The 15,375-nt window shown below is 32.3% G+C and overlaps 1 protein-coding gene and 1 long non-coding RNA gene across 2 annotated transcripts; one reads left to right on the top strand and one right to left on the bottom strand.

Moving 5' to 3' along the window:
* Positions 1 to 8,270: 8,270 nt before the first annotated feature.
* On the top strand, positions 8,271 to 10,655 carry LOC111898885 (uncharacterized). Its single transcript, XM_023894776.3, has 2 exons — positions 8,271 to 9,299; positions 9,404 to 10,655. Exons 1-2 carry the CDS (start codon positions 8,429 to 8,431, stop codon positions 10,279 to 10,281), a joined length of 1,749 nt encoding a protein of 582 aa, XP_023750544.1. The 5' UTR covers positions 8,271 to 8,428; the 3' UTR covers positions 10,282 to 10,655.
* A 2,064-nt stretch (positions 10,656 to 12,719) lies between these two features.
* LOC111898881 (uncharacterized) lies at positions 12,720 to 14,709 on the bottom strand. The gene is made up of 5 exons (XR_002852735.3): positions 14,436 to 14,709; positions 13,912 to 14,033; positions 13,752 to 13,807; positions 13,096 to 13,653; positions 12,720 to 13,018 (listed from the first exon to the last, which is right to left on the bottom strand). It is a non-coding gene; the product is annotated as an uncharacterized LOC111898881 (long non-coding RNA).
* Between the last annotated feature and the right edge of the window lie 666 nt (positions 14,710 to 15,375).

The following is a 15,375-nucleotide window of genomic DNA, read 5'->3' on the forward strand; positions in this document are numbered from 1 at the left end:
ACAAGGAATAGCTGATTTTTAGGGTAGATCCTTAAGAGTAAAGAAGATAATAGGGATGGGTAATTGGGTTGATTAATTGTTTGAAGATTAAACATAATAATTATATTGTTATGGGTTGAAAACCCTATGTACTCACCAGGTTTCCCAACCTGACCCACTCAGTTTATTTATATCACAGGTGTTGATATGAAGTCACATTACACTGAGAGATTAAGTAGATATAAATCACTAGTGATAATGAATGTAAGTTATGTATATGTTTATGTTTCTGTATTGACGATGACATCCCAAATGTTTTAAAATGAATAAAAATACTTTTCTTCGGAAATGCTTTGATAATGTATTTATCATGTTTTACTGGGAACAAATTCCGCAACATTTTTATTAAAAGAGGTACTCTGATTTTTATAAAGCATAAACAAAATCGGTCTTTTATGGCCGTGAAAATGGGGATGTCACAGTTGGTATCAAAGCCTTAGTTTAATCGAACTAGGAATAAGGACTTATTTCTAGACTTAGACTTAGAATGCTAAGCAATGATCGTGAGGAGTGTGTATAATATATTTTAGGTAGTACACCTGAATAGACACAAGCACTAGCTTATTTAGGGAAGATGCCTAACATGCTTTTATGTGCTTAATAATTTGTGATGCTTTATGCTATCGTTTGATCGGATCTATGGTCTATTGCCGACCGGATCTGGAAATTTTATGTGTGCAGATTTCTAAATGTTTAATTACGATATTAGAACCGACATATAATTTTTCAAGGTAATAAGGATGAATACGCGTCTAAACCTTCCTCTATCTTTATTCTCGTCTTGATACACCAAACGACTGCTCTGGTGTGCAGAACATCATGGTGAAGACTCGAAGTGAATTGAGTACATGGAGGAACTGAGAAGGCTTACGATATTGAATAGTTCCTATCAGAAGATATCGTAAGAGTGATATCTTGCCTTTAGAACGCGTCTAATAAATAACACGTCTAGTACAGGAGAAGTACACTTTCATTAGTAGAAAGAAAGATTTTTTGTATAATCCATGAAGTTATCCCATCGTCTGACATTTCCATCACCAACCGAGTTAAAGTAGAATTGATGATTGAAGACACGCATGGAAGAAGTACTAGTAGAGTCTAGGGAAAATTCTATGATTGTTTGGACACATTTGTATGTGTTAAAATTGTTTTTGTGATAATAACTTGGAGAACTGCGAGACAATACTTGGGACGAGTATGAGTAGGTGTGAAAGGTAGTAGAGGCCTATACTACCGGAAGCACATGACTCACGCTTGGATCAGGGAAAGTCACAAGGTTACCAATGCACTAGTAATTGATTATGTTTTGTCCATGCCTGTCGTTACCATCGTTTCGGTAATGACTAAGAAGATGATTGTTAATCTGACCCTAGTGGTCATATCAAATCAAGTCTGACTAAGATGATTATGTTACGTGGTTCAAAGAACCAAGTTTGATGTAGCATCCGACATAAGCCAGAAGATTAAAGTGAAAGATAATCAAAGCGATCAATAGAAGTATCGTGATCATTGTTAAAGAACCTGGTAGCTAGAAATTCTACACATTAAAATGTGATTATATCACATTAGAACATGAAGGAAAGTATATACCATTATGGAATTTGACTCTAAAAGACCTGAGTCTGAACGTTGCATCATACGATGAGAGGTAATTAGAACGTGGCCCATCGGTCTATTATGACAATCAAAGGAAGGAACTTATCTTAAGTTGTTAAGAAGTAGAAAGAGTCCCCAATAAGGTCCGAGATTGTGACAGGAATGTCATGATTGAAAGCCTAATACGAGACAGAGTGCGGGTGCAAGATCAAGCACCGCCTGCAGTCAAGAAGTCAAAGAGTTAGATACTCGTTCGGAGAAACATAGAAGTCATAGTTATTACCTAGGATGAAGAGATAACATATGGAATCATTATACAATCTTGTTTCGTTGATGATTTCGGGACGTAATCATCCTAAGGGGGAGATAATTGTAACGCCCGCAGATCCAGGCTAGTCAATTTAGAGGCAATAAGTGTCGAAAATGACTTTTCGACAAAAGATTATTTAGAATAAATAATCTTAACCAATTTGTAGAATATGTCTCAATGGTTCCGTACATATAAAGAACGCCGAAATCCGAGTTATAACGAAGAAGATATAACCCGTTGAAGTTTTACGGCAAAACCAACACGACACTGGGAATCGTAAAAAGTGAATTTACGATAAAATACTTTCTAGCCTTATCAATCTAAAATATAGTCGTAGTATATGTTAAACCGAGAGTGTGCATAAAAAGAACGTCCAAATCTGACTTCGTATGAGGAAGTTATGATCTTAAGTCTTAAGGGCCAAAACCAAGCTCAAGAAGAAGTTTTAGGTAAGGAGAAGGCCATAGCTTGACAAAGACTAGAACTTTGTGACTATAAGGGGCTAGAGGAGTCCAGATCTGAAGTTACAACTTGAAATCATGCCCAAAACCAGAAATATCTCAACAATACACTAGAAATGGCCCTAATCCCAAGCATGAAGAGATCTAGCTAAAGAAGAGTCAAGTTAACGACTTGTTACCTTCAAAATGATGCTAAGATGGAGTAGAAATCGGATCCACAACTTCTCCTTGCTCCAATCTCCTTAGACTTCAAGCTCTTCTCACAAAATCCACATTCCAAGCTTAATAACACACAAAAATGGAGAGTAAATACGATTTAGGGTTTTCTGAGCTCAAGGGGGACGGTAAGGGAAGCAAATGGAGGCTAATGACGCTTTAAATAGGGTGCAAAACCTGGAAATTAGGGTTTCATTTTCTAGCTCCAGCTCGTCGAGTTTTGCTTCTCAACTCGTCGAGTAGAGAATTTCGTACACGTCGATTTGAGGCCATCAACTCGACGAGTTCCAAGTCAAAATGTCCTTTTTATATAAAATTCATATACCTGGAAGTCGGGGTGTTACAAAGTCGCGGTCCGATTATTAACTCATTATAGACCTCGTAGTTTGTTTTGTTACTGTATAGAATTGGAATATGATTTATACGAGATTTTTTTCACTTATACTAGTCGAAAGAGATTGTATATAGTGGAATAGTTTTTGACTCATATTGACAGGTGTCATCACTAAAATTAAGTCTTAAATCACTTAATTAACAACATGACACGATTGATTAAGGTTTAATAACTTACAATTAATAAGTTATGTGTATAAACCTTGCATTTTTGCATGAAAACACTATGTTTATGTGGGAGGAGTTTTCCCCACTGATTAAGTGTCGGTTCCCAAATTAAGTAAGATAACACTTAATTAATACTATGACACGATCATACAAAGTTTATAAACTCAAAACCTATGAGTTTTACATATAAACTATATAGTTGCTTGTACGAAATTTCAAGAGTAAAATTGGTTATTTTATGTTTTCACAATGTGTGACGTGTCTTTATTTTATAAAATTTGTTATTCAAATCCTTATAAAAACGCATTTTTTTGTCACGAGAACCGTAAAGTTGGATATAAATTTGACTCACTTATATATTTATCAAATTTTGTACTTTTGTATTTGAACAAACAATATTTCTAAATGAGTCCAAATACATTTTTATAACTCATTTATTTTCATACTTTTGATAGAAAAATACGTATTTATAAAAGCTGGTCAACCAGATAAATTTTATACAATACTTTTGGTTATAAAAGTACTTTGTGTCAAAACATGTAGAACTCACCAACAATTTTGTTGATGTATCTTAATGCATGTATTCTCAGGTTTATTAGTAGGTTGGAAGAGGTTGCATAGAAGACTTTCCGTTATTTTACTATACTTTTGTAAACATCAAATTGTTAGGCGTGTGTTGAGATTTAGCAATAGCCTTTGTCAATGTAAATTCTATTTCGGTAACAATAAAATATTATATTTGTATTGTTCAATGTCTGGGGTGAGACATTCAACCCATTGCCACACCAGTTCTTCATCAACTTTTATTTTTATACTCTCTTCCATATTTTTCTACCCACAACCCACAACACATGAAAATGATATATTTTCCATCCCACTCAATTATATGTGTGTGTCTATATATATATATAGATATATATATATATATATATATATATATATATATATATATAGAGAGAGAGTGTGGGGGGGGAGGGGGTTGAAGAACTCGCTTAAAGCACCAAGAACCACCAAGGGGCATATTGATTTTCTTGGAGGTACCTCCAGCATCAACAACACACTCACGAAAAACCCCAACCACTCGTGCATCCTTAGGTTACATTTCTTGATATCACAAATTTGAAGCAAATATTACATAAGAAAGATAAAAAAAAAATAGTATTAAAAAAAAACTCAAAATCTCAATCTCATGGAATCAAGCTACATTTCCAAAACCTTACACAACTAGTAAACGAATTGATGTTATTAGATATACATTTATTAGAGTTGTTTAGGCCAAGGAATTTACATAATTTCCATGGACATTGGAGGGTTGAGGGGGGTGGGGGAGTTGGAATATGATAACACTCATCTTGGGAGAGAAAAGGGAGATTGTGGAAGTACATGTGAGGTTGAATGAAATTTAGTTGGCGATTCATGTAATTTTCCGTTCTTCATTTTTCTTGAATAATGGGCTTTACTAAAAACAGTAAATTACATGAATCGTCATTCGTGCAAGTTCCAAAAGACACGTTAGGTCTTATTTTCAAAAATAACTCGGACCGTCCCTTGTTAGGTTAAACGTTGTAAGCTTCATCCGACGTTAGTTTAAATATGCATGCTTCATCCCCTGCGAGCCATGAAATGACTATAATACCCTTTTCAATTTTATTTTTCATTTACTTTTGACATTTCTAATTATTTTTAATTATTAAAAAACATTTCAATTAAGTTGCGGATCCATTTAACTTTAAGCCTAGTGTGTGTACACACACACACACACACACACATATATATATATATATATATATATATATATATATATATTATTTCTTCTGTCCAGTTTACTAGAAAGTTGGAGAGAGAGAGAGAGGGGGGGGGGGGGGGGGGGGGGGGGTTGTTGGAGACAAGAACGAGAGGAGTAGGTGAGGGTTGATGGCATCATTGTAGGTGTCTTGGAGTGGCGGGGGATGTTTTGGTGTCGCTGGAGTACTAAAATCAAAGATGATGCAAGTCGTTGTTGGTGGAGAGGAAATGTAATAAAGAAGAAGAGGGGGAGGGGGGGTGTTTCTTATGAAGGATGCTTATGGTTTAGGGCCTATTTCATTATTAAAAACAATAAATAAATATTTTGAAAATAAAAATCAATAGATAATTAATAAATAACAAATAAATACAAAATAAATGAAAACGACAATATGGTTAATCATGTCTATTATGGACAGAATGTGCACGTTTTAAACAAACAGATGATAGTCCGAATAATTTTTAAAGATAATGATTAAATATTTTTTTGAAATTTGAACGAAGGATGATTAATGTAATTTACTATGTTAAAAATCATCCCTATAAATCCTAGTTAACCATTAAAAATAATGATAAAAGACATAATGCTTATCCTCTTTATCTTGTTTTAGGTTTGTGTATATCTACACACTTCTAGTGATTCAGGTGGGTGATATGATGATCTTTAAGAACATAGATTGGTATATACATTATTACTGAAAATGATTCAACAAGAACAAAGGAAACAGAGCATTATAACTTTCCCAATAAACAAAGGCGTTAATGACCCGAATACTCAATGAAATGCGACCCATTTAAGCCAGCCGCACCCTTTGGAGCCGAAATATAGACGTTAAATTCGATCATCGATGTAATGTCAAACTATGGAAACTAGGGTTTATGATTTCTGTTTAGGGTTTTGATGTTTCAGCTAACAGCTACATCATTGGAGGGATTGAAAGTATCCAATGCGGAATTGGTGGAGTATATACATCCTCTAAAGTCTAAAAATGTCTCTCATGCCATCTTTGGTAATTCTTCTTCTTTTTATGTATAATATTACCGAACTTGGATACAAAAAGGAATTCAGATTCCATTGCAAGAGAAGTTTTATAGTTAGGTTTACTAGTTGTTATTGATTAACATCACATGGTTGATATATTTGATAATTTGATCAGAAAATCCTTGGTCCTGGGTAGAAACCATTACAGGAAAGAATCCACTTTATATATATATATATATATATATATATATATATATATATATATATATATATATATATATATATATATATATATATATATATATATATATATATATATATATATATATATATATATATATTCTTTTAACTACCCTGAGATTAAAAATAATAATAATAATAATAAAATCTATTAATCTATTAATCTATTTACAACCTTTCGGGGGAATATATAGCTTGTTGTGTTTTGGTCAACTATCATATGAAGTATGAACTTCTGACCTCTAGCAGTTTGCCTTCCGAGGTCTTAGTATTTGTAACCATGGTGACTTGGTTTTAGAATCGGAGTTATACTTGCATACCCCTCAAAGAAACAATGCATTTAAAAAACTCGGACATTTTTGCAGAAGTTTTTCATATTTTTGCTTATGTCTTTGTGGAAAATAGTGATGGACTTGTATAACTTATATTCGTTTAAAAAAAATTATCATTTTCAAATTAAGCTATTAGTCCCTTTGTTTTTAGTTTTCTTAATAAGTGACTGCACTATTATTTGTATTTTAGTATTTTTAAGGATTTTATTAAATAGGGAAAAATTTATAGCTCCTGTCAGTTGTATGATCGATGACTATATATACCTCTGCTCATTCAGAAAAAGAAATCAAACGTTGGTTTTGTGGCAATGTGGGTGGTTGCTACTTGCTATATGTAAGTTTACTCTAATAGATATTTTATCAACACTTGAATATATATATATATATATATATATATATATATATATATATATATATATATATATATATATATATATATATATATATTATTTTTTATTCACTATGGAATAATATGTTGAAATTAATTGGTTGAATGGATATATTTTATTTTTTGTGTCTGCAGTTGATTGGATTTATACACACCCAATCATACATGCACACATGCATACAAATATACAAATACATAAATATACAATAATACGGAAAATTGAAGATTCGCTCTGAATTTTCATGAGAGCTTTCACTTGCTTCTTCTTCCTCCTCCTCTTCATTATGAGGATAATCATTCATGGGATTGTCCTTAGTTGAACTCCCAAAAGAAATTAAGAAAAACATACGGGACATCCAAAGATGTCTAATTCTGCCTTTGTTACACATGACTAGATTAGATGGGGATGAGGGGCATTTATGTCTTTTGTGAAAACAAGGGATGACATGTCCATCAATGTATTATAGTCGTCCTGAATGAATCTAATCCGGTGGATTGAGCGTCAATCCCACACAAAATTATTTGTTTGAAGCTGAATTTTGTAACTAATTACACAATTGTAATACAAAAACAATTTTCAAGGTGATTGATTGTACATGAGTAGTCTTTAACATGGTGATAGGTATAGAAGAAAATGATAATAGAACAACATTCATATAATTCATTGATAATAAGAGAAAGTGCTAGTGTTCTTCATAGAAGTGTATGAAGGTTACAAAACAAAGGAAAATAATAAATACTTAAACCCTAAAGACAAATGTGCCCATAAACATATGTTTTGTTAGGCTTACAGTTGATTGGCAGTTTGGTGTGGTTGACTATATATTGTTTTATCCTCTACTTTTTCTGCTTGATTGCTTGCAAATCATTTGTGTTTTGATTCTGATTACGAATAAAAGGAAAAAGATTTCATATAAGATCTTTCACCAATCAGCTCAACCAATTTACTTTGGGTTGTTTTAAACTCAATGACATCACATAAATCAACTCTAACCTCTAATTTACAAAACAAGACTAATGTACAGCTTAAAAGAGAACAAAACATAAACCCTGTAATTAAGTTAAGAAAAAGAGGACAGTTATGTTATGCTTTTGCTTTTCCTTTTGTTTCAGTTATGTTTATTCCTTAATTAATAAAACATAAAACCTCTAATTAATAAAACAAGACTGATGTACAACTTAAAATTGGGATTTATTCCTTACTTATTAGAGGAGTGGTACTAAAGATAAGAAAAAGGAAAAGAGTTATGCTATGTTTTTGCATGAAACTTGATTGGTAAATTTCTTTAAGCAAATTAAATTACAATGAGAAACTGCTTTTAGAAAACTGCACCGGTTTTTTTTTTTTTGGAAAGGAAAAGGGAAAAACATAAATAGGCAAAAGATAAACAGTAGTACCATAAGAAAAAAAAAAGCCCACTTGGTTTTGTGAATTTGGCACACATATATTCTATTTCTTTGTTATGAATAAGAGTATGAGTCTAACATCATAGTCTTAAAGAGAGAAATAAAATTGTAATGGAAGCACTTGAAGTACCAGAACACGAGCATCCACTAAAGCTCATCGATTTGCAGCTAGAGTATCCACTCTACCATGAAGAAGAAGAAGTACATGATGATGATGATGACGACGATGATGAGGGTGATGATCTGATTAGGAAAGAGGTACTTCATGGTGTCAAATGTGGGAGGTGTTGCCATGAAATCCATATGTACCATAGATACTACTACAAATGTGTGGGGGGTGATTCATCATCATCATCATCATCATCATCATCATGTGAATGTGATTTCTCGCTTCACAAATTCTGTGCTGAGCTGTCAACAAGGTTGGATCACACATTACACCGACACCCTCTTATCCAACGTCAGATGGTTGGCGATTGGTCATGTCGTATTTGTAAGTGCCTTCACAAACCTCTAGAAATGTGTTACGATTGTTCTCAATCTGAATGTCATTTTCCCATTGATGTAAATTGTGGTGTGGAAGTAGGAAAAAAGATCATCCATCATCCTTCCCACCTACACTTGCTAATGTGTGTATTCCCTAAGCCCATTTTATGCGAGTGCAGTGCGTGTGGAAAGGAACATAAAGGTATCTTCTATCAATGTACCATTTGTTCTAGCTTCGCCATACATAATGATTGTGCTTTTCTACCAGAAAATTTGCTAATCCAACACACCACAAATCATGCTTTTGATCATATTCATCCACTCACCGTTTCATATTCCTTCCCCTTGATAGATCAAAAAGCTAAACATGATCCCAAATGTAGAGTATGCAATCATGATTTTGTAGCTACGGAGGATCTTTGGATTTACAAATACGATAAATGTTTGTACTATGCTCATGTCGGTTGCACTACTCCAACATCAGTCAGGCCTGTTGGTAATTAAATCATTTTTAAGATTGTTTTGCTTTCCTTATCATTTAATGATTATCTCTCTAGATATATACTAACCTACCCTGTTATTTCATTTCTAATTTATCAGGAGCTTTCAGACAATTTGAAGTGGAAGATTACGATTATGAGCATCCTGGTCGTCTTCTTCATCTCCCATTCCCTGATGAAACATACAACATACCAAAACACTTGTTTTCCCAAGAAACTGGAACAAGCGATGATCATAAGGCAGAACACCTAACACACAAGAGTCATCAACACCCTCTGATTCTAGTTGATCACACACGGAGCAATGGGCTAACATCCTCCTCTTGGTTATTAAAGTGTCATAACCCAATGAAAAAGACCCAACTGCTATGCGATGGATGCCTCAAACCAATCACCGCAACCATGCCATTTTACATATGTGCTAATGATGATGGTGGTTGCAATAACTTTGCTCTCCATGAGTGGTGCACGCGCCTCCCCACAGAAATAGAAAACCACCCTGTTCACCCATACCATACCCTTGTTCTTATGTACTCACATTCCCTTCCTTTCTTTTTCGGTATGTTCTATTGTAATGTTTGTCATCTATTTTGCAACGGATTTGCTTATGGTTGTGTCGAATGTGGATACTATGTTGATGTTACTTGTGGGTTTATGCCTGAACAAATCTCACATAAACTCCACCCGTATCACATTCTTTCAATAACTCGAGAAGGATCTCGTGCTCCGCTTTGTAATATGTGTCACCTAAATACCTCTGTAGGTCCGTTTTTATTCTGTTGCGACATGTGTGGATTTTTCATGCATTCCAGATGTGCTTTCTTAATACTCGAGGCAATCAGGCACAAGTATGACGAGCATCCAATGCAACTAAGTTACCTACCAATTGAGAACCACAAGAGTGAATACTTTTGTGAAATTTGTGAGGGGGATTTAAATCCTCATGTGTCTTTCTATCATTGTAAAGTTTGTGCTTAGTCTATACATACGGCTTGTGCTCCGTTAATACTTGAGTGCGAGACGGAGACCTATATTAAGTTTGGGGGAGGTGTTCATCTTGCAGTGAACATCAAGTTTGGAGGCATTCATAAGACTCATAGTCATCCACACCCTCTCTCATTTGCTCAAGGTACTGTGCTGGATGGTCAATGTAGTATGTGTGGTGATGGATTACATTACAAAATGATCTTTAAATGTCTTGAGTGTAAGTTTGTAATCGATTATGTCTGTTATGAGCGTCTCAACAAGGCATGAACTTCTTGGTGTATCTTCCATATATTTCTAAACACAATAAGATTTATGAGCGGCGCAGCTTGTTGCCCGTTTGCCTTCATTCGATATGTATTGAACTTTTATTATATTTGTTCTAAGATATAAGGAATAAGATTTTTAATTGTCATTACACTTTAATTTCTTGTATTTTTCCCTACTATGTGCAGTTTAAGTTAATGCATGTATGCTAAATAAACTCTTGCAATCCTTTTGTTCAGTCATAGCAAGTCAAACGTTTATTTATAATGATGAAAGCAGTTAACTATTAATTCATATATAGCTAGTATTGTTTTTGTTTCAACCAACTTTCTATAACTATATATGAAGTAGTTAACTATTCATCTCCTTTGTTGTTTTTGTTTCGGTTTCTTATTTTCAAAGGAGTTTATATGTATTATTTTATTTAGCCTTTCAAGACAAATAATAACAAACAAGCACACCTTTATACATGTAGTTGTTAAGATTTTGGAATACTTTCTATCAGTGCTTTCGTAGTCTTCAAAATTTTGGAATACTTTTAAGGTTGAGGCTACTTGGTTGATTGGGTTCGAAAAATAAAGTTATAATTCTTCACAACCACAATGTACACAACGTGCACAATCTTCATTATATAAAAACTTTATGAGTATCATGTAAATTTTATCTGGTAACAAACCTAAATAGGGACTTAACAATTTATGATGTGATTTATGCTTGTGAAGTTTGGTTATTCCGAGAGAGAAAAGAACTATACAGCGTGCATTGCATAAAAAGTTTCTACGTTCCTTCAAATTTGAAAATTAATATATATATATATATATATATATATATATATATATATATATATATATATATATATATATATATATATATATATATATATATATATATATATATATATATATATATAAAACCACGGGTTTTTTTATAATTAATTTTTTTACTTTTAAAAAATCATAATTATTAATTAATTATTTTAAATAAATTATTAATTAAGAGATTTATGTTTTTATTTATGTAACATTATAACTGTTTATTCAAAAAAAATGTAAATTACTTTTCAAGATATATGAAATAATTTTTATATGAAATAATTTTTATTTGTGAATTAATGAAAAAGAAATGATATTCTACCAAAAGTTGAAGCTTTCTATCATATTATGTACCAACATACAAAACATTCACAATTGGCCAAATGATAAAAAGGACATAAAAAGGTGAAAATATCAAATTGACCACAATCATATAAATGTTAGTTTTCAGTTAAAAACTTATATTTTTATACTTTATATACTAAAAAGTACACTAAGAATGATATTAAAATTAAAAAATAATTAAGTATTCGAAAAACTCCAATACCACAAAACCAATAACATACTTGTTTAAATCCGTAGAAACCACGGTTAAGGAAAAAAAATGGTTTATAATGAAAAACGTAACTAAAAAAAATCGATCATTAACAATTTATCATAACCACACTTTTCAAATGTGATCATTCATTATTAATAATAATAATAATAATAATAATAATAATACAAACCAAATAATGCATAAAACTTTTACAAACTATCATTTCATAGTAAAATAAATAATTATACTCTTCGTTCTCTATCAAGTTTCATCTGATAAATGCATGTCATGCTTGTCTGGTTTTATAAAATATAAATTCCTCATTGAAGTAGTAGCTGCACAAAATCAATTAAATTTGTTTGTTTTTTATATTGACCATCACACATGTGCCTATAGACTATACTGATGTTGGGCATATTGAGTGTGGATATTTGCTACTGCAATGACTTTTGAAATTAACATTACTTTAGACAAATATATATATATATATATATATATATATATATATATATATATATATATATATATATATATATATATATATATATATATATATATATATATATATTATACTATAAATTACAATTTTAATTTTTAAAGATAAGTTGTAATTAAAATTCATAAATCTTTTTATCATTTTATTTATCGGATCTACCCATAAAATTTTCCAAAAAGGAAAATTCACATGCATTTAGTACAAGTCGTATAATCAGTACCATATATGATATCTACAAAATACCATTTCCAAATTCGCAGTCTCTTTTTCTACAATTTCAATACTTGATTAATTCTAAGATGCAAAAGTAGTACTCCAATTTGGAAAATCATATGATCTTCATTAAGTCCTTAATCAACCAAGAAGAATTTTTTGCCAAATTCCATAAAAAACAATTGGCTTTAAGACTTATAATGAAGCCGAATGAAACACATCCATCATAGTATCTCACACATCTATCAACTATTACAACTAAAAGACCATGTTTCTTCTGAATTAAACTAACTCATGTTTTCTTGCATTAATCCTATTCCATGGAAAACTCCCTTACAAACCTGGATCAATTTTCTTTTGGTAAAGATTACCAATTTGCCCTTTAACAAACTTGCCTCTCCACACCTTAATATAATATCACCATTCAAACCACAAAAAAAACACCAACCTTTTCACAAAAGGTAATAGAGTAGCATGCTTACCTTTTTTTCTTTTTTTCTTTTCAGCCCTGTAATCTCATTTCCCTTTCATTCTACTACTTTTTCAGAGTTGTATTTTCGTTCCCTGTCTTGTTATTATCATGTTATCAGAGGTAAAAAAAAACCATATGATTAAATAGATGAGCGTGAATCACTTTTATCTTTCTTTTTGTTATGCAACATGAGAGTTATATTTTTGTAATTTGCACTAAAAGAGTTCATTATGTGATATATTAGGTAATACCATTTAAAAAATATAAATGACACAATAGTTTCCACAGCTTCGTCTCTATATCTTATAAGTTAACAGTGGATAAAAACATGATCAGAAATATAATAGAAAAAGGAACACTACAATGAAGCATCATATCAAAGTATTAACAAAGCAAGGTTTACTTGGTGGATAATAACCTCGACAAAGCCTGTTTTTATCATATGCTCTCTGGTTCTTGCAATGAGAAAGATGATCATCCATAGACTTGTTAGAAGCAGGTATTGGTTTGTGTGTTGGTATATCATCTGGACGTTCTCTTTTCAACCTTTGCTTGTTTTCTTCACTATCTGGATTCAAGAAGGCAGATTCAATGGTTTAGTCATGGTTCTTGCACATGCATATGTGATATGATACATTATACATACACATGTAAATAGCATATAACCTTAAATAGTTGTATTTCATTTAAGCATTTTCACAAACACTTGGCATACATGTAACCTAAATAGCGAGGAGAAATAAGAAAACGATCACTCAGAATGCTGAAACACATAACCATGGAATAGAGATGAGAATAAGATGGATCATGATATTATTGAACATACCTTCATATTGTTTTAGGGTTTGAAGCATACCCTTTTCTCCTCCTCGTCCGTCTTTCGAAATGGAGATCAAATCAACCGTTAACGCCAAGGGATTTGGAAATCAGAAATTTTAAGAACCAAATCTGGGAATCAATAATCAAATATCAAACTTGAGAAGGGAAAGAAACCATTACACGTAGTATTCACCGGTGAGACGATGTTCAGCAAAATAACAAAAAATCAGTGAAGATGAAGTGTTCATTGTTAGAACCCTAGAGAGGAAAATATGACCACAATAACAAACTGTATGAAAAGAAAAATTAGGAAAGTTTTGAGTGATTCCTGAATGACATATAGAATTTAAGCGGTAAAAGAAAAAATGGTAGCCTAAGAAGATGACATTTCCATATGCTGAGGAATTTCTCTTGACCGGAGTGTCGAAACCCTTGTGTCCCCTCTGTATGTGTTCCTAAAGTACTTCTCCTTTGAGGTATGTGGTGGTTTATGATTGTAAACCAGAGAGAGAGAGAGAGAGAGAGACTTACTGTGTGTGTAAGTCTTTAGTCGTCATAAATGGTGTTCTTTCGTTGAGATGCTACAATTTTCTTGAGTAGAGAAACAGGTAGCAATGGTGGTTTTAACCAAAGAGAAAGGGAGCCAGCGATTGATGAGCGACTGAATTAGGGTTTCAAATTGATAAGTTGCTGTCTCCCGATGATAACGGATGAATAAGAGGCACAAGGGTAATTTGGGAAAATCACTTAAGTAATTTAGGCGGGATAAATTCTTGTGGCGGGCTAATACAATGCCACGTGGAAAAAAAAGCTCTTAATTAGAATAGGGGATATGGATTTTGCTTAACCCATCCTCAAGTACCTATCCACATTTATTGGTAGAAGAACGACAAATCGAAGCTGAAGCATTAATGAAGAACCATATCCAGATATATTTTGTCTGTTTTCTTTCTATATATCACATTCCAATCCAGTTTAGTTTAATTTTATCTTTTGAACATGTTTGTGATTCTATATGCACATATCCTGATGAAATGCCTCCATGATATTTTTCTTTTGAATTTCAAAATAGAAATTTAATATATTAAAAAGAGAAAATGACAAAAATAGCCATTTACACTAACTGCATTACAAAAATAGCCAAAAAAAAAATCGAAATTACAAAAATAGCCAGCGATTTCGCAGATGAGAAGGTCCCATCTGCGAAATGACCTTCTCATCTGCGAAATGGCTCCCCATCTGCGAAATACCCTCGTTTTTTAGTATATAAACGTTTTTTTCTCCATTTTTCACCCTTCTCTGCACAAAAACTCTCTCTAACTTTGGGCTTCTCTCGGAATTTTGGCTAGTTTTTGAAGAAAATGGAGGATTATGTCAACAATCCCGCAAATATGGTTATATTTTAACTCTTTTAATGTTTAAACTTATTTTTTATTTTATCATTTGTTGTATTATTTAGTGTTAAAAAAGG

The sequence above is a fragment of the Lactuca sativa genome, chromosome 8 (genome assembly GCF_002870075.4).
Source record: "Lactuca sativa cultivar Salinas chromosome 8, Lsat_Salinas_v11, whole genome shotgun sequence".
NCBI classification, from domain to species: Eukaryota; Viridiplantae; Streptophyta; class Magnoliopsida; order Asterales; family Asteraceae; genus Lactuca; species Lactuca sativa.